Raw genomic sequence first — 23,284 nt, forward strand, 5'->3', positions numbered from 1 at the left:
CTTTAATTGGCTCCACTTTGAATTAAGTCATTTTTGTGTTTACTGTAATTCCATTTGTGAGAGCGGCATATTTACTCAACTTCTAATAGGGTATTTTCACACCTAGTTTGTTTGAGCCCTGCAAACGCTCTCAGAGCGGTTATCTGTGATTTTAGATCCCCATGTCTAATTAATTGAAATCATGAAACTTACACAATTTAACAGCAATTTATTTAAAGTTCAACAAAAAATTTAATTTTTAAGGCCCTGGGAAATTAAAAAATTTAACAAAAATAAAAATTTTAAGCACACTATGAAATGTTATATTTATTAAATATCTGCTGACAGACAATCAAATTCTCCCCCCACACTGGGTTATTAAATATCTGCTGACAGTCAGTTAAATTTGGTTCTAGCTTCTGACCATCCACTTCAACCAAAGCATTTAAACAATCTTTGAACGATGTGATGCTTTTCACTTGCTTTTTAAATAAATGAAAAAGTAGAAATTATGTTTGCTATTTTCTGCCTTCTGTTCTATGCTGTTTTCCCTGCTATCATATACTTCCTCATTCCAGTAAGATGTGACGGCATAACCAAAATGTTATATTAAAATTAGCAAAGCCGATTGGAGAGTATACCATAGTTTAAGATTTTTAAATTCACATGGCTATGAATTGAAAATACTGGTTTTATAGCACGTAACTTCATACCATCCAGCCGTTGTCCGAGTGGGATTATTACCTGTGAATGTATCGCATTCAATCACAAAATGATACTTTTGAATGGCTAAATATCGACATGTGTCTGGTTGATTAAATGCATTTGAGAATCTTCTTACCAAACATACTGGGCTGAGTTTCCCAAAAGCTTCGTAAGCCTAAGAAGTTTGTAAAAACGATCGTACGACTGATCTTAATATTACGGTCTATTTCCCGAAAGCATCTTAACTTAAGTAGCACTTGAAAATCATCGTGGATCTATGGGTGCTCTGGAGTAATCGTAAACCCCTAAGAAATCGTAAGAAGACACATTTTGGTGGTCACCTGCAGGACAATAGGCAGTTTACACCTTTAACTTTATTCAGGTGCAATGTGATTATAAAGTAAGGCTAAGGATTTGATTGTACTTTTTTGTACACTTTATTACTTTTTTTTAATTATTATTAAAAATACTTAAAAAAAAAAAAGAAATGTAGGAAATATGCTTCAAAGACTGGGGAAAAAAACCTTCAATGACTTGCTAACGTGCACTATATAAATATATATGTGTATATATATATATATATATATATATATATATATGTGGATAATTGACGACGGGCCGTTGAATTATTAGAAAAATAATGCACACCCGAGGTTACACGTGCAACACCTCTAATAATTCAACAATTCCCTAATAATTCTATGGCCCGGGGTCAACTATTCCGCTTATACTACAGTTACCACACCTCAAGACATCGATCAGATGATATATTTAAAGGGATTCGTCCGGTTTTTGTACTTAAATCGCTATTGTAAGTGGGATTATTTCTTCCGCATCTCATCCAACCCCTCTTTTGCTGGTTCTAAAACATATGTAATATTGTATAATAAAATATAATAAAAGGCTAATTCATTTTAATGTGTCTCCATTAATCAGCTTCATAAATTCATGGAATCTCCACATTAATTAACTTGAAATTGTGATCCTGCTCTCTCAATTTAAACCAAGGAAACATACAATCCTGCCATCACAGGTGTGCGTACGTCGGCAAACTGCACACCTACAGCAGTGTAGCACAGCACCAAAAACGTGCGGACAGTGACTAATTTGTGGAGTTGATAGAGCTAAAAAAGTGATGGTGTTTTATAGAAATTGAGGAGCTTGCACATTTGCTCTAAACGTGGAGGAGATACAGAGGAAACAAATTGAAGAAATGTCAGTCGCTGATACAGGTAAGCAGATATATTTAATTAGGTGTCTTGTGATTGTATTCATGAAATTGATGGATAATTTAGTATACCGAACATCATAATCAAATATTCAACAAACTTAAACAATTTAAGAAATAATCTAAACAAAAATTACCAATCGAGGCAAAAAATATAAATTGAGTTGTTTAATATAATTTAGTTTGATGTTCTCAGTATTCGCTAACCGATCCTTTATAAAATTATTGATAGGTGTTTCCATTGCGCTTTCTGCACAGCTGACAGAACAAAAAAGGTGCCATGAATTAAAGATGGCTAACCTGCAGATAGAAAACCTGCAGGAGAAGACTGATGCACTAACCAAGGAGAGATATTACTTGGAGCTGGCCTCAGGTATGGATAAAGGGTATAATCAACGTCAACACCTTGAATTTCAAAGTAAACCACTAAATTAAATTATCAGGGACTGATGATACATAAGAAAAGGAAAGTTTAGTACTAGTGTCCATGCAACAGTGTGGCCCTACTTTTAACAGTGGTGCTGTTGTGTGCACGTCCACAAGCCTGTGTTTCCTTTCCCCGTCTTCTGTTTTTTAAGTCAATATTAAATGTGTATTCTGAGTTTATCACACCACAGAAAAATTTGTTATTAACCACCCAGTCAAATTTGAATGCTAAATAAAAACGGCAAGTGAATAAAATATGCTATCAAAATCTTGAAAAAATAAGCAGTATTCTCTGCTCTCAAATGCTGGGGGTGTGTCTGCTGGTGACGCTGAAACCACGCCCACTCGCTGAAAAACTGCTGTCTCTCTCAACTGTCTTCCTTTGCAGCTTGTTTAAATGAGGAGACTGATTTGTTTTGTAAATTATTGCAACCAGGTATTATGCATTTACGTGACGAAGGAATAATTAGCTAGCAACTATGGGATCAGAATCCCGCCAAATGTATTGCAGTCATAGATCGAAAAATAATAAGCATAAATAAAATATTTAAAAACACATGTAAAATAATAACGCACAAAACTGAAAAACAAATTCAATTTTTTTTTAAAATAACAAACAACGCTGTCATTGATCGAAAAATAATAAGCGTGAATCAAAAATGTAAACACATTTAAAATTATATTGCACAAAACTGAAACATGAATTCAAAATTTTCCAAATCACAAACAAAATCAGGTTTCCTGCTCATATGTTATTTTTTTGTGTGCTTATGTTCTTTCCCACTTTGCTCTTGTTTCCACGTTCTGCGCTTGCGTTTCTAAATGTTGCAGTTAGAGTTTCATGTAAATCAGGGCGGGCTTCAGCGTCACCATTGGGCCACAAGTTCTAGATTGACAGCTGCTCCTCTAGCCAATCAGTCCAAGGGGGAGTTGACGTCACTCCAATGCGACTCGTGGCTGCTGTGGCAGGATGGTGAAGTAGAGGGTGACACGGGAGTGGATTTTCAAATCTCTCCCGTCCCACTCCCGCAAAAAAAGATCCCATCCCGTCCCAATCACACAAAAAATACTGGGGGGAAATCCCGTCCCGTTTCAATCCCGGAAGAATGACTCACGTTCCCTCCCACTATTGTATTTCGGAATCTGTCACAAAAAAATAAAATAAAATACAGTACAGATCACAGCATGCCCACTTTAGTTAAATAAAAATTCAAAATGTAGTTTTTTTGTTATTTTATTGAACTGAAAGCCATCTTAATGCACATTGTGCATTACATACACATTAAATTTAATGTAAAACATCCATGCTAACACACACGTTTTCTATTTTTTATTTTTTTTCATTTGAGCGTAGACATTTCACTGTCTATAGATTTATTTTTCATACACAGAGTTTCGAAGTTTCTCGCTCAAGTTCACGAGACGACAGAAACCGCATCGTTTGCTTTAATTATTTTACAGAAGCACGTTTCGTTGTTATTCTGAGTGCACACAAATGAACGTATACGGATTCGAAAGATTTATTACTTTTATCTGTATGACCAAAGATTACGGAGTATTTTAAGAGCCAGTGAGAGCACCGGTGCCTCCATCTGTCCTGCTGTGAGAGCGCTGCTGTTCAGTTTGCGCACACACTTCAATAGCGCACATTTCTGTGGTGTAACATTAGATTGAGCGGCCATGTAAAGTGGTGACTACATACACTTTTAGATGAAAAGCTATATTTGAGGTCTATGAATGATAGCTGGGCTTTTGGATGTCCTGCCCGATGTAGGCTACTGTATTACCACATAGACCAGCCATTAACGGTCTGTCCTTCACGCGCAGGTCATTCACTGAACCAGCCACACCAAAGCAGACAGGAGGAGAACATAAACGACACACAGGGGAAGTAGAATTGAGTTCAAAGTTAAAATATAAGCCTACAGTTTATAGTTTATTTAAAGGTAGGCTATATTTGTGTATAAAGTTGGGGATCAAAGTGTTATTACGATTCCCGGTCCCGCCCACTCACCGCTGACATTTTTTCCTGTGCCGTCCCAATCCCGTGATTAACAGTGTGAAGATCTAGTGTGAGAATGGATAACCAGTGTCAGAAGGCAAATCCGGACGATCTCAGGTAATTAGCCATAAATATTTTGTTAACGGGTGACAGAAACATTCACTTTGTGTGTTATGATATTTTCTGCAAGCTCTGTGTAGTCCGACTAGGCCGATCTAGCTCGTTAACAGGTGTCTTGTTAGTTTGGTTTAGTAAGCAATACTTTATATTTTAGGCATTGTAGGGTTGCACGATAAATTGCACGTGATATGCGCGCCTTGTCAGTGAAGGCCGTGTCCTGACATTTAGAGCTGAAGATCTTTGCCCGAACCCGACAGGACCCGATGGGACCCAACGGGTTCGGTCGGGTTCGGGCTTAATTTGTATCATCTTATGCAGGCTCGGGCCAGGTTCGGGCTTGCGCTCCGGTTTGCGAGGTAAACGAGCGGTCACGTGATGCGTTTCGATTAGCGCGAAAAAGATGCGAAAATGGATGTGGAGTAGGTGTACGGAGGCTTGCCTCTGGCGATTACGTTTTGGTTGCGCACCAGCAACTAAAGCAAAGTCTGAGGTGTGGAAAAGTTTTGACCATGTTTATAATGAGAATAATGAGTGAATAATGACGCACCATCAGTGAGCGCAGGAACGCGCTGAAGACATCTACAGTGGATTCAATAATTTCCTCCACAAAACATGTAGGCTTATGCCTAATCTTTGTGACTAAAGGTTTTTCAAATGATAACTAAATATTCATTGAGTCTTAAATGCATAATGTGGACAGAGTATATACGCTAATATTGGCATTATTCTTTTATTAAATGTCAGCTGCTGGCGAAGCAAATCCTGCGGAGCCTTTATCTTAATTTCGTTATTGCCAAATACCCATCTTAATTTAAAATGTATCTTAATTTATTTTGTTAAAAAAGACTCGTTTTTATTGGTGCGTTGGTCTATTTATAGGCTAAATGAGCCTATGCCTATTTAGAGTGCTGAGATGTTACGATGTTACAGAGGACTTATTTTTATTTCTTTATTCCAACTTCCAAGTGGTCTAGTCTACGTTAGTTATGAATAAATTATGTTAAAACATGTATAAATGATTCATTCTTGACACAAGGAAAAAGAGCTGTGTGTGTGCGCACATTTGAATAATGTCGGGCTGTAAACGGGTTCGGGCTTTTGAAAAGCTGTCAATCAAAATGTACTTGTCGGGCTCAGGCCGAAACCTGTCGGGCTCGGGTCCTGTCGGGCCTAACTTTTATGGCCCGATTACAGCTCTACTGACATTTCCTACCAGGGTTTACTGCGCATGCGCACATCAATATCGCGTCCTTTTTCTCATGCTAAACAATGATTTTTAATGTATCTGCATTACTGTAAGGGTAGGTTTAGGGTTGGGGTAGGTGTAAACTTTAATAAAAACACAATCTAATTGTGAGAAAAAAAATATTTAATGTTGGTTTCCTGTAGCTGTATCCCTTCAAGCTACAACCACAAATATAACACATAAAATACTGTATTTGCATTCCGGTTCTGTAATCAGCGGTAATTCTCCATCACCTGCGCGCTTTCACATGGAGCAGCATAACGGCTAGTAACAAGCTGCGCATCAAATATCGCGTGCGATTTATAGTGCAGCCCTACTGCCTAAAATATAAAGTATTGCTCACTAAACCAAACGAACAATACACGTGTTAGCGGGCTACATATCGGCCTACTCGGACTACATAGAGCTTGCAGAAAATATCATAACACACAAAGGGAATGTTTCTGTCACCCGTTAACAAAATATTTATGGCTAATTACCTAGAGATCGTCCAGGATTTGCCTGCTGACGCTGGTTATATCCAGCTTCACACACCTGCCACAGCAGCCACGAGTCGCATTGGAGTGACGTCAACTCCCCCTTGGACTGATTGGCTAGAGGAGCAGCTGTCAATCTAGAACTTGTGGCCCAATGGTGACGCTGAAGCCCGCCCTGATTTACATGAAACTCTAACCGCAACATTTAGAAATGCAAGCGCAGAACGTGGAAACAAGAGCAAAGGGGAAAAGACCATAAGCACACAAAAAAATAAACTATGAGCAGGAAACCTGATTTTGTTTGCGATTTGGAAAATTTTGAATTCATGTTTCAGTTTTGTGCAAAATAATTTTAAATGTGTTTACATTTTTGATTCACGCTTATTATTTTTCGATCAATGACCGCGTGTTTGTTATTTAAAAAAAAATTGCATTTGTTTTTCAGTTTTGTGCGTTATTATTTTATTTATGCTTATTATTTTTCGATCTATGACTGCAATACATTTGGCGGGATTCTGATCCCATAAGCAACCTCTAGGCTGTAGTAACGAATGGTAGTAACTTGCGATTGAGACGGCAAACCACTTCACTGTAGTTATTAGGTGTGTTCGACTTGAAGGAGGGCTGTGCAGAATGATCACTGTATGACAAGAGAGCGATTCGAAAGCATGAGGAGCCGTCTGCTCTCTATAGCTCTGTACTTTGATGTCACACACCGATCGATCTGCACAGTGCTGCTTCAAGTCGAACACACGTCTATAGTGTTAGGGGAGGGGCCATGCTTAGTGACTCCGTTTCGTCATAGAGTCAGGTTTTAGCCCCACCCAAAAAATTCTGAACACGAAAATGGTGAAAACTGTTTAACTGTTTAACTCCACAATTAAGTACTACATAGTTCACAGTCTTTGTAACATGTCTCTGCAATACATTTCTAACATTTATAATGTGTTAAGAAACAATTCTCAGAATTGACTTTACACAGACTTTAAAACATTTAGCACAAATTACTGCTTTACAGCCAGTACAGGGTTGCTGAACCAGAGCACAGAGCAGAGTATTTGCAGAAAAGGAAACAGAACTGAGATATTTATGCAAAAAAGGGTAAGAAAATGAAAGACAGAAGAGAACACAATGCAAGTCACAGAGACCATCAGCAAAGATGCAGGCAAAGACAGTGACAACAATATATTTTATTTATAAAGCACCTTTTTTTAAATACAGTATAAAGTACAATACAATCAATGTAGTGTGTTAAAACTACAACTAGTAAAAACTAAACAAAAATGTACACCTAGTTAGTACAAAACACATTAGTACTACTGAAATCGATACATAAAATAAACCCTGATGCTGATGATACTTAGCTCTATGTTTCTTCACAGCCTGATGAAACAAACAAATTCGCAAAACTAACAGAATGCATAGTTGATATTAAAAACTGGATGACTAGTAATTTCCTACTGCTAAATTCTGTAAACAACAGGTTTTAATTATTGGACCAAAAACCTCTGCATGTAATAACCTAAAACACTGTCTAACTCTTGATGGCTGCTCTGTTAATTCTTCGTCATCGGTTAGGAACCTAGGTGTGCTATTTGATAGCAGTCTTTCCTTTTTTCCATCTCAAAAATGTATCTAAATTATGTCCCATGCTCTCAATGTCAAATGCAGAAATGTTAATCCATGCGTTTATGACCTCAAGGTTAGACTATTGTAATGCGTTATTGGGTAGTTGTTCTGCACGCTTAGTAAACAAACTCTAGTTAGTCCAAAATGCAGCAGCTAGAGTTCTTACTGGAACCGGGAAGTATGATCATATTAGCCCGGTTCTGTCAACATTGCATTGGCTCCCTATTGGACAATGAAAACATTTTACAATCTTGCTAATTACTTATAAAGCTCTGAATGGTTTAGCTCCTCAATAATTGGGCGAGCTCATATCACATTATAGTCCTTCACATCTGCTGTGATCTCAAAACTCTGGCAATTTGATTATACCTAGAATATCAAAATCAATGCAGGCAGCAGATCCTTTTACTATTCAACACCCAAACGCTGGAACAATCTACCTAGTGTTGTTCAGGAGGCAGACACACTCTGTCCAGTTTAAATCTAGATTAAAGACCCATCTCTTTAACCTAGCATAAACATAATACACTGTCACATTTATATATTCAAATCCGTTAAAGGATTATTATTAATTAGGTCAGCTGGAACACTTCCCATAACACCTGATGTACTCACTACATCGTAAGAAGAATGGCATCTAAGCTAATATTAGTCTCTTTCATTCTTCTTTATCTGTATCCAGATCAGATGGAGGACCAGCACCTAGAGATGACCTCTACAGCCCTGAATGTCAGCCGAGACAATGTCATATAGTTGAGTCCCAGAGACAGATACCCTGTGAAGACCTCGTCACCTCTACGACCATCTGCACAAGACCATGGGAACCAGACAAGTCCTCTGCACCTGTGTTGCAGCCTGGAATTAAACCACGCCATGCTGGTGTCGTCTGGCCAGAGGAAGAGCCTCAGGGAGCCTGGTTTTTCCCATGGTTTTTCCCAAGGTTTTTTTGCATTTCTGTCACCGATGGAGTTTTGGTTCATTGTCACTGTCACCTTTGGCTTGCTCAGTTGGGGAAGCCTGACTGATTGCACAGACACTATTGGAAGAGAGCTGAACTGGATGATGACATCACTGAATCATCAATGAACTGACTTTATCTAGAAAAATGACTCTTTGTTATCATCTTCTTGCATTATTGACAAACTATTTTCCTGTTTGACACTGTAAAGCTGCTTTGACACAATCTGTATTGTATAAAGCACTATACAAATAAAGGTGACTTGAATTGACTTGACAGTGAAAGAAAATGTTCTTTGTCCCATAGTGTTTAATCCAGGGGCAGGCTGCTGTCAGGGGCACTGTCATGGGGGTGCAGAGTATGCCAGGCATATGGGCCCACCAGGTCGCTAGGGGCCTCAAATCACCACTTATTTTTTTACCTTTTTTTAATTTTATCTTGTATACATGAAAACATTTGAAATATTAATAACGTATTCATATAAAATTATAATCTGCAAGTTAAAGAAAGTGATAAGTGAAAGTGAACTGTCACTTCTAAATACAATACTCACAACATTACTGATACAAAGAAGAACATGATGGATAAAAAGAGGCATTTGTCTGGTGCTCCAAATCGAAAACAAAAAAGTAATGAACAGATGGAAAAGAGGAGGATTAAACCAAAAGGAGGGATGGGTCTACAAACCCGATACCAAAAAAATTGGGACACTGTACAAATTGTGAATAAAAACAGAATGCAATGATGTGGAAGTTTCAAATTTCAATATTTTATTCAGAATACAACATAGATGACATATCTATGTTTAATGTTTAAACTGAGAAAATGTATCATTTTAAGGGAAAAATAAGTTGATTTTAATTTTCATGGCATCAACACATCTCAAAAAAGTTGGGACAAGGCCATTTTTAACACTGTGTGGCATCCCCTCTTCTTTTTATAACAGTCTGCAAACGTCTGGGGACTGAGGAGACAAGTTGCTCAAGTTTAGGAATAGGAATGTTGTCCCATTCTTGTCTAATACAGGCTTCTAGTTGCTCAACTGTCTTAGGTCTTCTTTGTCGCATCTTCCTCTTTATGATGCGCCAAATGTTTTCTATGGTGAAAGATCTGGACTGCAGGCTGGCCATTTCAGGACCCGGATCCTTCTTCTACGCAGCCATGATGTTGTAATTGATGCAGTATGTGGTCTGGCATTGTCATGATGGAAAATGCAAGGTCTTCCCTGAAAGAGACGACATCTGGATGGGAGCATATGTTGTTCTAGAACCTGGATATACCTTTCAGCATTGATGGTGCCTTTCCAGATGTGTAAGCTGCCCATGCCACACGCACTCATGCAACCCCATACCATCAGAGATGCAGGCTTCTGAACTGAGCACTGATAACAACTTGGGTTGTCCTAGTCCTCTTTAGTCCGGATGACATGGCATCCCAGTTTTCATAAAGAACTTCAAATTTTGATTCGTCTGACCACAGAACAGTTTTCCTCTTTGCCACAGTCCATTTTAAATGAGCCTTGGCCCAGAGAAAACACCTGCGCTTCTGGATCATGTTTAGATATGGCTTCTTTTTTGACCTATAAAGTTTTAGCCAGCAACGGCGAATGGCACAGTGGATTGTGTTCACCGACGATGTTTTCTGGAAGTACTCCTGAGCCCATGTTGTGATTTCCATTACAGTAGCATTCCTGTATGTGATGCAGTGCCGTCTAAGGGACTGAAGATCACGGGCATCCAGTATGATTTTCTGGCCTCGACCCTTACGCACAGAGATTGTTCCAGATTCTCTGAATCTTTGGATGATATTATGCACTTTAGATGATGATAACTTCAAACTCTTTGCAATTTTTCTCTGAGAAACTCCTTTCTGATATTGCTCCACAATTTTTCGCCGCAGCATTGGGGGAATTGGTGATCCTCTGCCCATCTTGACTTCTGAGAGACACTGCCACTCTGAGAGGTTCTTTTTATACCCAATCATGTTGCCAATTGACCTAATAAGTTGCAAATTGGTCCTCTAGCTGTTCCTTTTATGTACATTTAACTTTTCCAGCCTCTTATTGCTACCTGTCCCAACTTTTTTGGAATGTGTAGCTCTCATGAAATCTAAAATGAGCCAATATTTGGCATTGCATTTCAAAATGTCTCACTTTCAACATTTGATATGTTATCTATATTCTATTGTGAAAAAAATATAAGTTTATGAGATTTGCAAATTATTCCATTCCTTTTTTACTCACAATTTGTACGGTGTCCCAACTTTTTTGGAATCGGATTTATACCTAATTTTCAGCTGTATTACTGTGCATGTAATATAAGAGAACTTACATTTGGAATACAGGAGTGGTCCGTAGAGTGGTGTGATATGGAAAATAAATCATGCTTACCTTCCTCAGCTTTAATTTATTCAGCTTTGTCTATCTTTGTTTCATTACCAGAGTTGATAATGCTCATTAAGATAAAAAGTTATAGATGCTGAAGTGCCTTGAAAAAAAGTTGTATCAAACTGAATGTTTTTTATTTTATATACAAATATATGAAATCAGTCCTGAAACATTACAGAAAACAATGGGTGGAAAGCCTCATATCTCGCAAGTTTATATTTCAAATTTGAAGAAGAGACCATGAAAAATGAGTTCCCTTTCAGTCGGTCACTCTCGATGTCACGTCAGTGACTGATGAATCGGAATATCACTTTGATAGACCAATCTACTTTGAGTGTAAACCAAAGCGGTGGTCGTTCCAGTGTTGATTGGGCCAGGAGCGCCATTTCTGTCTGTGTCTGGCAGACATGAGGGATGGCAACAAGCTTCGGTTCCTCAATGCCCCTGTGTCCCAGACCGGCCTCTTCGGTGACACAGTCGAGAGCTTTGCCCGGCAGTTCTTGGTTTTACCAACACATCCTGCCCTGGCGGGCAGCGCTACCGCGAGCCTTTGCCCCCCGCATCCGCCCCCGCTCCCACACCCTTGCAAAGCAGTTTGCAGTGATCGGGCCGCCCCGCCTGTCCACCTGAAACCTGGACAAGCGTACACCAAGAGATGGAGGGATCTGCTCTTAGAGGTTAGTCCCTCGGCTTGCTTTTGTTTTCATTTTTTTCCCGCCATTGGCTGCTACCAAATCCTCAATAATGAGTGTCCTTACTCTGGTCCCAGACCACTGAGTTGAGATCCTCCATCACCTTTGGCAGATGCAGCGGGGGTTCCAGAGCGCGGCCCTACTCACGCACCCTCTGCCAACCTGTGGAACCTGGTGAGCCTTGTATGGGTCCCTGTGTTCCACCTCACTGCCCCAGGCCATCACACTACATGAAGAGATCGCCGTGAGCAGGTCCCTCCAGCTGAGAACCGTAGAAGGCTGGGTTTGAACTGGGCATACTTCAAGACGACCTAAGCAGTATTCGTATGTGTATAGTCCACGGTATAGCCTTAGAGCCCATGTTTCCCCGGCAGACTTCTGCCTTCCCAAGAGGGTTTTAATCACCTCCAATTTTTCAATATACACCGAAATGGATGCTATATGTGTATTTGCTTCCCGAAAACTCCTTTGGAAAAACATACCAGTTCCACTTGGAACAGGGACGCTGTGGAAGCCCCATCCTTCCCAGTGTTATCCAATCTTACTCAGTGAGGTAGTGCTTTGACAATGGTGGGTGAAACTACTTGTTCCGAGCCCCGGCCTACACCAAATAGGAGCGCAGGCGGCTCGCACGGGGCACTGGAAGGGGCAGCACCCATGGCACTTTGGTAGGAATCACAATTTTTCGGTCACTGACGTGACGTTGAGCGTGACCGACTGAAAGGGAACGTCTCGGTTACGTATGGTAACCCTTGTTCCCTGCAGGAAGGAAAGGAGATGTCACATCACGTCCCGTTGCCATGGTTGCTGTACCACCGCTGAGCAGCCGGTGAACCGGCTCAGCTCCTCAGCGTTAACCTGGTATGCACTGCACCTGCTGCCTTATACTCACGCTGTGATCAGTGGCAGCTGGATGCAAGAATTGCATGCCATTGTGCATTGGCTCGTGTAGTTTACACTCTAAGTAGATTGGTCTATCGAAGTGATATCCCAATTCGTCGGTGACCTCCTTCAGGGAACGAGGGTTACCATACGTAACAGAGATGTTTCCTGCAAACATTTTTCTGAGAGTATGTCTAGTCCTTTTTCTCCCTCCCCCCATCTGGGCACATTCTCAGGAATGACCTTCCCAAACTAAAATAGTAACAGTTGCTGAATAATTTGGTCTACATTCACAATTTATGTATCTTTGGAAAGAAGACACTTTGAGCTTTACTATCCAAAGTTGATAATGCTCATAAAGATAAAAAGTTATAGGCGCTGAAGTACCTTGAAAAAAATGTGTACTGCACTGAACTTTTTTTATTTTATATACAAATACATCAAATCAATCCTGAGCAATCCAGAAGAGTAATGATTTGAAAGCCACATGTCTCGTGAGTTTATATTTCAAATTTGAGGAAGACAATATGAAAAATGAGTTTCCCTTAAACATTTTTCTAATACTATGTAGTAGTTTTTTATCCTCTGGCTGGCCATAAAATCAACATGCACTCTGATGGCCGGATATACAGCATTCAAATTGATGACCAGTCATACACTCAGTAATTACCTTAAATGGTAAAAAATCTTAAATGACAATGACTATGTTTATATGCGCACAAATAATGTGATTATTTCCTGTAATTAGAGTATGGACAATTGCATTACGATGATTACATGTCAAGAGCAAAGCTCTTCACTCCCGTTTACATGCAATTTCCATTATTCGTATTATTCACTAAGAATTGTGGTTATTTTTTATTACCATTATTCATTATTCATTATTCACATACCCCACTGCACAGAACAAATGACAGACTCAGAAAGATTAGGTGTGTTACTGCCCGCTGTTTTAATTGATTTACAACTGCAATACTTTTGTATGTTTGTATTGCATGCTTTGAGTGGCAGTCCTGTTTTTAAAACATACAGCCTTCAGGCTCTTCCAGCGAACATGAATTTGGTCGCCGGTTCTTCTGTGTCCGGCCTTGGACATTTTTGCTGTCATGTGCTTAAAAATGTCCCTGTTTCAATGTTTACTTCCATCAATGTACTGCATTATGTTCGTGTTGTGCAACGTCAACAACATAAACTCCGTTTCCTCAGCTCCCCAAAAATGTGACATTCTCTTCTCCGCCATAGTTTTTAATCTGCATATTGTGCATGTCACGTCAGTGTGTTTGTCATGAGCACACGCGCACATTGGTCAGAGTGGCAATTTTGGGATTAAGGTTTTAACACGCCTGTATATTTTTATAAAAATCGGCGTACACCACCTATGTTAATACGATTATGCTTACTGCGATCATGAGCTGGACTTCCATCATGTGCAATCAAACCTCTACAAATGATTCAGAGTGCAGCAGGATGACTGGTCTTCAACAGGTCCAAAAAAGCCTACGTTACACCACTCTTTATTTCCGTGCACTGGCTACCGGTTGTGGCTCACATCAAATTCAAGCTATTCAAGCACTGATGCTACAGAATAACCACATTCTCTGCACCCTTCTACCTCTCTTTTATGAATGTACATACCTCAAGAATCCTGCAATTTATGATTCAAAAAACATTTTCTAAAATGTTTTCATTCACTGTTCCTTGTTGGTGTAATGATCTTCCTAACCCTATCCAGAATACCAAATATTGAAGAAACACTTTATTCAAAAAAATCCTTTGTGAGCACTTAACTGCATCATGCTGACTTGGGAAACAAATCCTTCTATGCTTTCACTTAAATCCATCCCAGTTCTAGTTTGCACTTTCCTTGACCATGTTTGAAACTTTGAATTATTAGAACTTCTCATGTTATTGCCTCAAGACAAATCACTTATTGAATTCCTCATTTTGAAGTCACTTTGGATAAAAGTGTCTGGGTAAATCAGTAAATGTAAATTTAAAGTCCTTTTCAACGTATTAGGTATACAAATAAAAGTGAACCTGCATTTTTTAAAATAAAAATGTTATTTGCAAATAGTTCAAATCCATTATTTTATGAATTCTAGTTTCTTTCTAATAAATTCTTCCATTCTCTTTATGTTGCATTTTCAAATCCAAGTGATCCAAACTCACAGCACTTGTGTAAGATGGAGTTCAAGTGAAACAGCATTTACTGTAAACAGAGTTGCTCTTAGTCACCGAGGGAACCCTGTTCTAGTTTGTGCTGTTCTAAACAAAGTCTGAAACTTTGTATTACAAACACTTATTGTGTTTACTTGCCTCTTAATGATAAATCGCTTGTTGTATTACACATTTGTAAGTGTTTTGTAAATGGATAAATCTAAATGTATATAAATATGTAAAACACCAGATTTAGAATCATACTAAGCCATGCTCCATTCTCACAAACTGGTGACTAAGGCAACTTCATATACTGTCCAGGGAAGATCAGTTTTTACTTGCACTTGGTGCCTGGTGAGTGGTAATTCTAGACCCTGGCTTAGATGCTATGGTTGTTTTGCACATAGCCACTAGATGTTGCTGCTAGCTTGTGTAGTGCTGTGCAGAGGAATTCATGCATGAAATAAATTTGAAAAGGCAACATTTTTCATCACAATATTTCAACATTTGTTTTCTTCTCAGATGTAAATAGTCCACCTGGGTCATATTTCTCAGGTTAAAAAATCTGTATAATAGGCATCTGTATAAATTTGGGCAGGGGGGGATTACATTCCTGAAAATTACATGCCTGTTTGTTTGTTTGTTTTTTTATCTCTTGTTCTGGCATTCCATTGAGAGCAGATGCCAACTTTGGTGACAAAATTTTAAAGTCATTCATTATGATAGCATTTTGTTAATTATTTTATGGTAAACAATTTACCTCAGTATCTCCAGCTGACAGTTTGGACTCTTCAGTCCATCAGAAAGCAGCTTCACTCCAGAATCCTGCAGATAATTGTTACTCAGGTCCAGCTCTCTCAGGACAGAGTTTGATGACTTTAGAGCTGATGACAATCTCTCACAAGACTGAGCAGTGAGAATACAGCACTGTAGCCTGTGTAGAGAACAAAAACAATAATACAAAACAAATAATGTGTTTATTCGGTACGGTTTATATTCTGGAGCACCGATAACTTGCAAAAACCATTGACTAGAGATGTAGTTAATGCAAAACTATAACCATATATTATATATGATATATTCAGTGATTACTGAATTTAAAAGACAGTGTAAGGCTATAAAATAAAAGGCTTCCTTTAGTTAATAATTAAATTCTTCATAAAACATCAAACCTATGCTTTTAATAAACCAAAAGTCTTCTTAACTTATGACACAATAAATAACAATAAAATGGCTAGAACTTGAATACAACTTGCCCGATGGTGGAGATGCATTGGCATTTAATATCAACACACAAAATAATACATATACCAAGTTCTGTTGTGAAACTCTAGATGGCACAGACTGATGAGTCCTTAACGTAAACTAATGATATTCTAAGCATTAAATGACTTGTCACAAGCTGATTGGTTTATGTTGCATATGCAGCCAATGAGCTTGCTGCTTTACATTTAAGTAGCTGGTTAGGATTCGCTTGAGCATTGCAGCATGCTTTCAGAGTTCCTCTGAAACCCTCCACATTCCCCATTTCCCAGGGGTAGAATTGTTGCATTATTCCAAATAAATAGATTATGATCCACAAATAAATCTTAGAGTTTCACAAACATTAATTAAATTCACAAATTAAAAAAATTAGACTTGCAAATAAAAAATATAATTACATTTAATTAAGATTTGTGGAATAAATCTTTTTATTCCACAAACACAACTTTGCCTGCCATTTATTTGTGAATCGTGTCCTGTGCATTTGTAGATCGCTACACATTTGAGACATTTCTAGCATCAAGACGCACACCAATCCACAAATGTATGGACTCTACCCACTGTCTCCTCAAGCTAATCAGATAACATCCACACTTCACTTACCGATCATAGCACGTTCTCGCTATAACCAATCACGTTTTGCTTTACAATCAGGGCGGGAGCAGATTCATTTTACACCCCTGTAAGGTACTGCCTTCTATGGACACTTCGTTAAAATTGAGCTGAAGTGCTGTTTGTTTGGTTTAAAAAAAGTGCTGTTTCTCTGGCATTTTCAAAGGCATGTAAAATACACTCACCTAAAGGATTATTAGGAACACCTGTTCAATTTCTCATTAATGCAATTATCTAATCAACCAATCACATGGCAGTTGCTTCAATGCATTTGGGGTGAGGTCCTGGTCAAGACATCTCCTGATCTCCTGAACTCCAAACTGAATGTCAGAATGGGAAAGAAAGGTGATTTAAGCAATTTTGAGCGTGGCATGGTTGTTGGTGCCAGACGGGCCGGTCTGAGTATTTCACAATCTGCTCAGTTAATGGGATTTTCACGCACAACCATTTCTAGGGTTTACAAAGAATGGTGTGAAAAGGGAAAAACATCCAGTATGCGGCAGTCCTGTGGACGAAAATACCTTGTTGATGCTAGAGGTCAGAGGAGAATTGGCCGACTGATTCAAGCTGAAGAAGAGCAACTTTGACTGAAATAACCACTTGTTACAACCGAGGTATGCAGCAAAGCATTTGTGAAGCCACAACACGCACAACCTTGAGGCGGATGGGCTACAACAGCAGAAGACCCCACCGGGTACCACTCATCTCCACTACAAATAGGAAAAAGAGGCTACAATTTGCACAAGCTCACCAAAATTGGACAGTTTGAAGACTGGAAAAATGTTGCCTGGTCTGATGAGTCTCGACTTCTGTTGAGACATTTAGATGGTAGAGTCAGAATTTGCGCGTAAACAGAGTGAGAACATGGATCCATCATGCCTTGTTACCACTGTGCAGGCTGCTGGTGGTGGTAGCGTAATGGTGTGGGGGATGTTTTCTTGGCACACTTTAGGCCCCTTAGTGCCAATTGGGCATCGTTTAAAGTGCCACGGCCTACCTGAGCATTGTTTCTGACCATGTCCATCCCTTTATGACCACCATGTACCCATCCTCTGATGGCTACTTCCAGCAGGATAATGCAGCATGTCACAAAGCTCGAATCATTTCAAATTGGTTTCTTGAACATGACAATGAGTTCACTGTACTAAAATGGTCCCCACAGTCACCAGATCTCAACCCAACAGAGCATCTTTGGGATGTGGTGGAACGGGAGCTTCGTGCCCTGGATGTGCATCCCACAAATCTCCATCAACTGTAAGATGCTATCCTATCAATATGGGCCAACATTTCTAAAGAATGCTTTCAGCACCTTGTCGAATCAATGCCACATAGAATTAAGACAGTTCTGAAGGCGAAATGTGGTAAAACACACTATTATTATCAAGTTCCTAAAAACCCCTTATTTACACAGAAACATTTGCTTGGCTTAATACACAGTCTAATGATCTAACGAAATCTAATTTTAAACATCTTTTACTGTATCAATTTTTATGGCCCTTAAATTTCCTATTTGAGCCAATGCATATTATTTATGAAGTTATTTCAGGAAGAGACTACCCTGATTGCAAAGCAAAACGTGACTGGTTATAGCGAGAATGTGCTATGATTGGATGAATCCACAAATGCACAGCAAGTGATCCACAAATGCGTGCAGCGATCTACAAATGTACAGGACACGAGTCACAAATGAATGGCAGGCAAAGTTGTGTTTGTGAAATAAAAATTTATTTGTGAATATGTTTTTTATTTGCAAATCTCATTTTATTTATTTGTGAACTTAATTGTGAAACTGAGATTTATTTATGGATCTCATTCTATTTATTTGTCAATGTTTAATTTTTTGTGAATCTCTTTTATTTGTGGATTTACATAGCTGTCAACATTGAACACTGAAAATAAGGGAAATTTTCCAGAATCCATCCCCAAAATAAGGGATTTTTTTTTTTTACACGATTCTTACCCACAAACTTTAAAAAAGCACTAATCATTAACAGTCTAAAGAGTTTATAACTACACAATATATATTAAATAATGACAGACCAATGGATATGTTAAAAGTGATTTATTTATGAACAAGGTAAACATTACTTACACATTTTCATTTGCTACAACGTGTTTTAGCTTAATGTTGTGAGACAGAGTGAGAAAGAGGCAGACAGACAGAAAGAATGTGTGTAAGAGGCAGTTGAACAAATGCGTTATCGGAATTGAATGCAATCAGATTTTTCCAGGGAATGCCACGATTCCTAAAACCAGGAAAGAAAAGGAAAATGGAGCCACAATGTCTTTGATAAATACTGTATGTAAACTCAGAGTGTGAGGGAGAGAGAGACCTTAGTGTTATGTCCAGCTTGTTGAACAAATTTTCTGCATTGCCCACATTGCATGGCTGCTTGTCAGGTAGTGGAAGGTGGTCTCCCATTTACTCAAATACCGGCATAATGTCCTCGGTTTCGGTTGGTGATTAATTCGGTGATTTTGGCCGTCGGCGTCCTGATCCATCATCGCACAACACACTCATCTACTCTACTCTCGAAGTTCACTTCCCACTACTTTTTCCCTCTTCCTCCAGCCCGCCGGCGCCGCTGCAACTGTCTTCTTCTTCGATAGTAGCCTAAGCTACTGTATACTGCCACCTGCTTTACTGGAGGTCTAGCAACCCAAGTGCAAGCCACTTCACAGACACAGATAGTTGCGTGTTCTGAGTTAACACAATCAGAGTGTAAAAATACGGGATATTTTACGGGAAAGTACTAAAACGGGAAGACAGCGGGAAAAGAGCTAAAATACGTGAGAAACCCGGAAAAAACAGGAGGGTTGACAGCTATGGGATTTATTTGGATAATGCAACAATTCTACCCCCATGGCTCCACCTGTATAGATCCGCTACGCGTGCTATTTGTGCAGCAGCATTATGTCTTAAATACTCTCAGCACCATATCAGCATATGCATTGGCAGTAGCAAGTTCCCATACTTGCCTGCAGCAATAATTTACAAATACAGCATTAACCAGCAGCAGCAGCAATTCAGCAGCAGCAGAGTAGCAGATCTATTGCGCCAAGACCAAATACATTAACATTGTCATATCCATTACCATGCTAAAATCTCCAGAGAGTTGTCATGATAGGATTACATTTATTCATTTTTCTGAACAGTCTTGGCCAACAAGTCACTGTGTAAAATTAATGCCCAATTAATAAGGCGAGACACTGCAGGTGAATAGGGTAATAAATATTAACTAATAGTTATCACCTTACTTACCCAATTGCAAACATTTTTTGTATTACACGTTTTCTAAAATGTTATGTTTAAATATGGAAATGAGGCATTGTTTAATGAAATATGCACTAATTTGCATAAATTTCTAATACAAAAATCTGAATTGAAGTCAATTTTAAAATTCTTGTTTAATTTTTTTTTTTGAGTCAAATGTTTTTACAGAAGGATTTTTTGGTATCTCTTTTTGTCACTCCATAATTCAGAAAATACTTTGAACAGCCAGAAAGCAATATATTTTCACAATTTTGGGGGAAATAAATTGTATATAATCAAGTAAAATATATATGAACAAATCCCTCTGTAATAACCTTTAGAATATAGACAGGAATAAAAATGTAAAGTTTGGTGTGTGTGAGTGCTACTGAAGTGGAGATTTATGGCTCGGAGTTGGAGAAAAAACTCCTTTTGAGAAAACGGCCTTTAAAAATGTGTATTGTAATTGAAATCTGTTGACACAAATAGATAAAGTGCTATAAAAGAAACACTTAACAGTGTCTTTTGGATATTTTCTTTCCACTAGTCTTTATGAACATTTTATGAAAAGCCAAAAAGCCCAAAATCTCAAAATTGACAGGTGCATCTAAAACCAGTGTTTTTGCCTGCAGTGTCTCCCCTTAAAACAACTAACAGTGTATATAAATGAATATTAAGAAGACTCTTACAGTGCTCTTCTGGTGTTTTTGATGACGGGCAGCAGTCTCATCAGTGCTTCATCAGATCTTTTGTATTTCTTCAGTTCAAATTTCTCCTGAGTCTCTTCTGACATGAGGAGCACAAACACCAGAGCTGACCACTGAACAGAGGAGAGATTCTGCTCTGAAAGTTTTCCAGAGCTCATATTCTTCTGGATTTCCTCCACAAAGTCATCTTTCAGTTCATTCAGACAGTAGAAGAGATTGATGGTCCTCTCTGTTGATTCCTCCATCTCTATTTTCTTTTTGATATAGTCAGCAGTGTCTTTGATGTCCACTCTTTTGAGCTCCAGTGCTGGCAGTAGTTCCTTCAGGTCTCTCTGATTGGACTCCAGTGAGAGACCCAGGAGGAATCGGAGGAAAAGGTCCAGGTGTCCATTCTCACTTTGTAAAGCCTCATTGACTGCAGCTTTATGAAGTTTAAACAGTGACTTTATGGACAGGATACATGTCAGTTTTTTCGAAGATTTAAGAAATGGGTTTGCTTTCTTGTTTTTGTTAATAAAAAACACATAGAGAGCAGCAAGGAATTCCTGGATGCTGAGATGTATGAAGCTGTAAACGTTTCTCTCTGATATAGATTTTTCCTCCTGAAACATCCGGGTGCATAACCCAGAGTACACAGACCCTTCATTGACATCTAGCCCACACTCCTCAAGATCTTCTTTGTAGAAAATCAGATTACCTTTCTGTAGTTGTTTAAAGGCCAGTTTCCCAAGCTTCAGAATAATATCATCAAAAGACATGACTTTAGGCTTAGTTTTAGGATCCTTGCAATATTTTGTTTTCATCCGTTGCTTCTGAGAAAGTAAAAAGTTTGTGTACATCCCTGTGAGGGTTGTGGGTGTTTGGTCATTACTCTCTCGAACCAGCAGAGGCTGAAGAACAGTGAGAGAGATCCAGCAGAAGACCGGGATGTGACACATGATGTACAGACTTCTGAATTTTCTGATGTGACGGATGATGTTTTCAGCAACCTCAGGACTGCTGTTTTTGATGAAGTACTTCTCTTTCTGCTCATCACTGAATCCTCGTACCTCTGTCACCTGATCAATGTATTCTCGGGGTATCAGACTGGCTGCTGCTGGTCTGGATGTGATCCAGATGAGAGCAGAGGGAACCAGATGTTTCTTGATTAGGGCTGTAACTATCTTACTCACTGTTGTTTTCATATTTACATCTGTAAAGCTGTCACCCTCTTCAAAGCTCAAAGGGAAGCGACATTCATCCAGCCCATCAAAGATGAACATGACCTTATTTCCATCTTCAGGAAGAGATGTCAGCTTTTTAAGGCCACTTAAGCAGCATCTGTGAAGCAATCCCATGAGACTGTAATCCTCTTTAATCAAATTCAGTTCACGGAATGGGAGTGGAAAAATGAAGACTATATCTTGATTTTCTTTTCCTTTAGCCCAGTCAAGGATGAATTTATTGACAGAGACAGTTTTTCCCACTCCTGCAATCCCCACTGTCAGCACTTTTCTGTTTTGTCGACCCATGTGGTCTTTGAACATGTCATTACACTGGATCGGCTTGTCTTTGGCAGTGAGTCGGTTGTGATTTGATTCGATCTGTCTCACCTCGTGTTCATTCGTTCTTCCTCCAGTCTGATTCTCCACCACATATAAATCAGTGTAAATATCGTCCAGGTATTTATTATGTCCCGTCTGTGAATTACCAACCAATATCCGCTCACAGTGCTGTTTTAACTTGTCCTTCAAGATCTTTGTGTAATCATTATGAGTAGCTTTACTGTCCTCTGCAGCTGAGCCTTTGAGAACATGGAAAAAAGTCAGCTAAGAGTAAGTGATTGATTTTTAATAAAATAATGATTAAAAAATCTTTATGTAGACTCTGACACGGTCTGTGATTCCCATCACAAAACTTGAAACCTGTGTGTCGTCTATATTGTAATTAATGCTCCTGAAGGGCCAATGAGTGAGACTTGACTAGTTCACACTACAGGATTTTAAGCCTGATGCAAGTTAACAAGCTCGTCGACAGGTCTGGCTGTGATCAGGGGAAAATCAGTGGGTGATCAGCGCTTGGCAGTCTTTATGTGTGAACTACTCTATGACAGGGGCGTAGATTACACGTGGGATGTGTCCCCCCACTTTTAAAATTATGTAAATTCGTCCCCCACACTTTTTCGGTCAAGTGTGTTCGCATATAGGTTTTCAAGAGCTGGAGTGAATAAATATAGATTTAAACTCAAAGAGACAGGATAGTCTGCACATGACCTGATATTTTATTCGAACCCAGAAGGCGAGATGAACATCACGGATGATAAACACTCATGCAGTGTGTGTTTCATTCATACTCGAAGCTGGGGTTGCTCTTGCGCAGAAAGTAATACCAGGAAATTCCTAATATGGATAAAAGCGCCCAGCTATCGCGGTATGAAAACAGTTGTTTTCACAGAAAAACAAAAACTTTTGGAAACACGGAGACATTAAACATACGATTGCGACAATATATGGTTTATTTGTGTTTTTCCAAGTCATCTCCAGCAGGTAATAAATAAAGTATATGAACAATGCAGTGCTAATTG

General features: G+C 39.0%; 1 protein-coding gene across 1 annotated transcript in view; it reads right to left on the reverse strand.

The window, feature by feature from the left end:
• The window catches only part of LOC109065248 (NACHT, LRR and PYD domains-containing protein 3-like), an 84,897-nt gene that overhangs the window by 22,755 nt on the left and 38,858 nt on the right, over nt 1–23,284 (reverse strand). Inside the window, exons 5-6 of the mRNA XM_042754427.1 lie at nt 20,704–22,504; nt 15,647–15,820 (exon numbers count right to left, since the gene is read on the reverse strand). Of these exons, the coding sequence (XP_042610361.1) occupies nt 15,647–15,820; nt 20,704–22,504 (1,975 nt within the window). The remainder of the gene's footprint in view (nt 1–15,646; nt 15,821–20,703; nt 22,505–23,284) is intronic.

Source organism: Cyprinus carpio, unplaced genomic scaffold (assembly GCF_018340385.1).
Source record: "Cyprinus carpio isolate SPL01 unplaced genomic scaffold, ASM1834038v1 S000006514, whole genome shotgun sequence".
NCBI classification, from domain to species: Eukaryota; Metazoa; Chordata; class Actinopteri; order Cypriniformes; family Cyprinidae; genus Cyprinus; species Cyprinus carpio.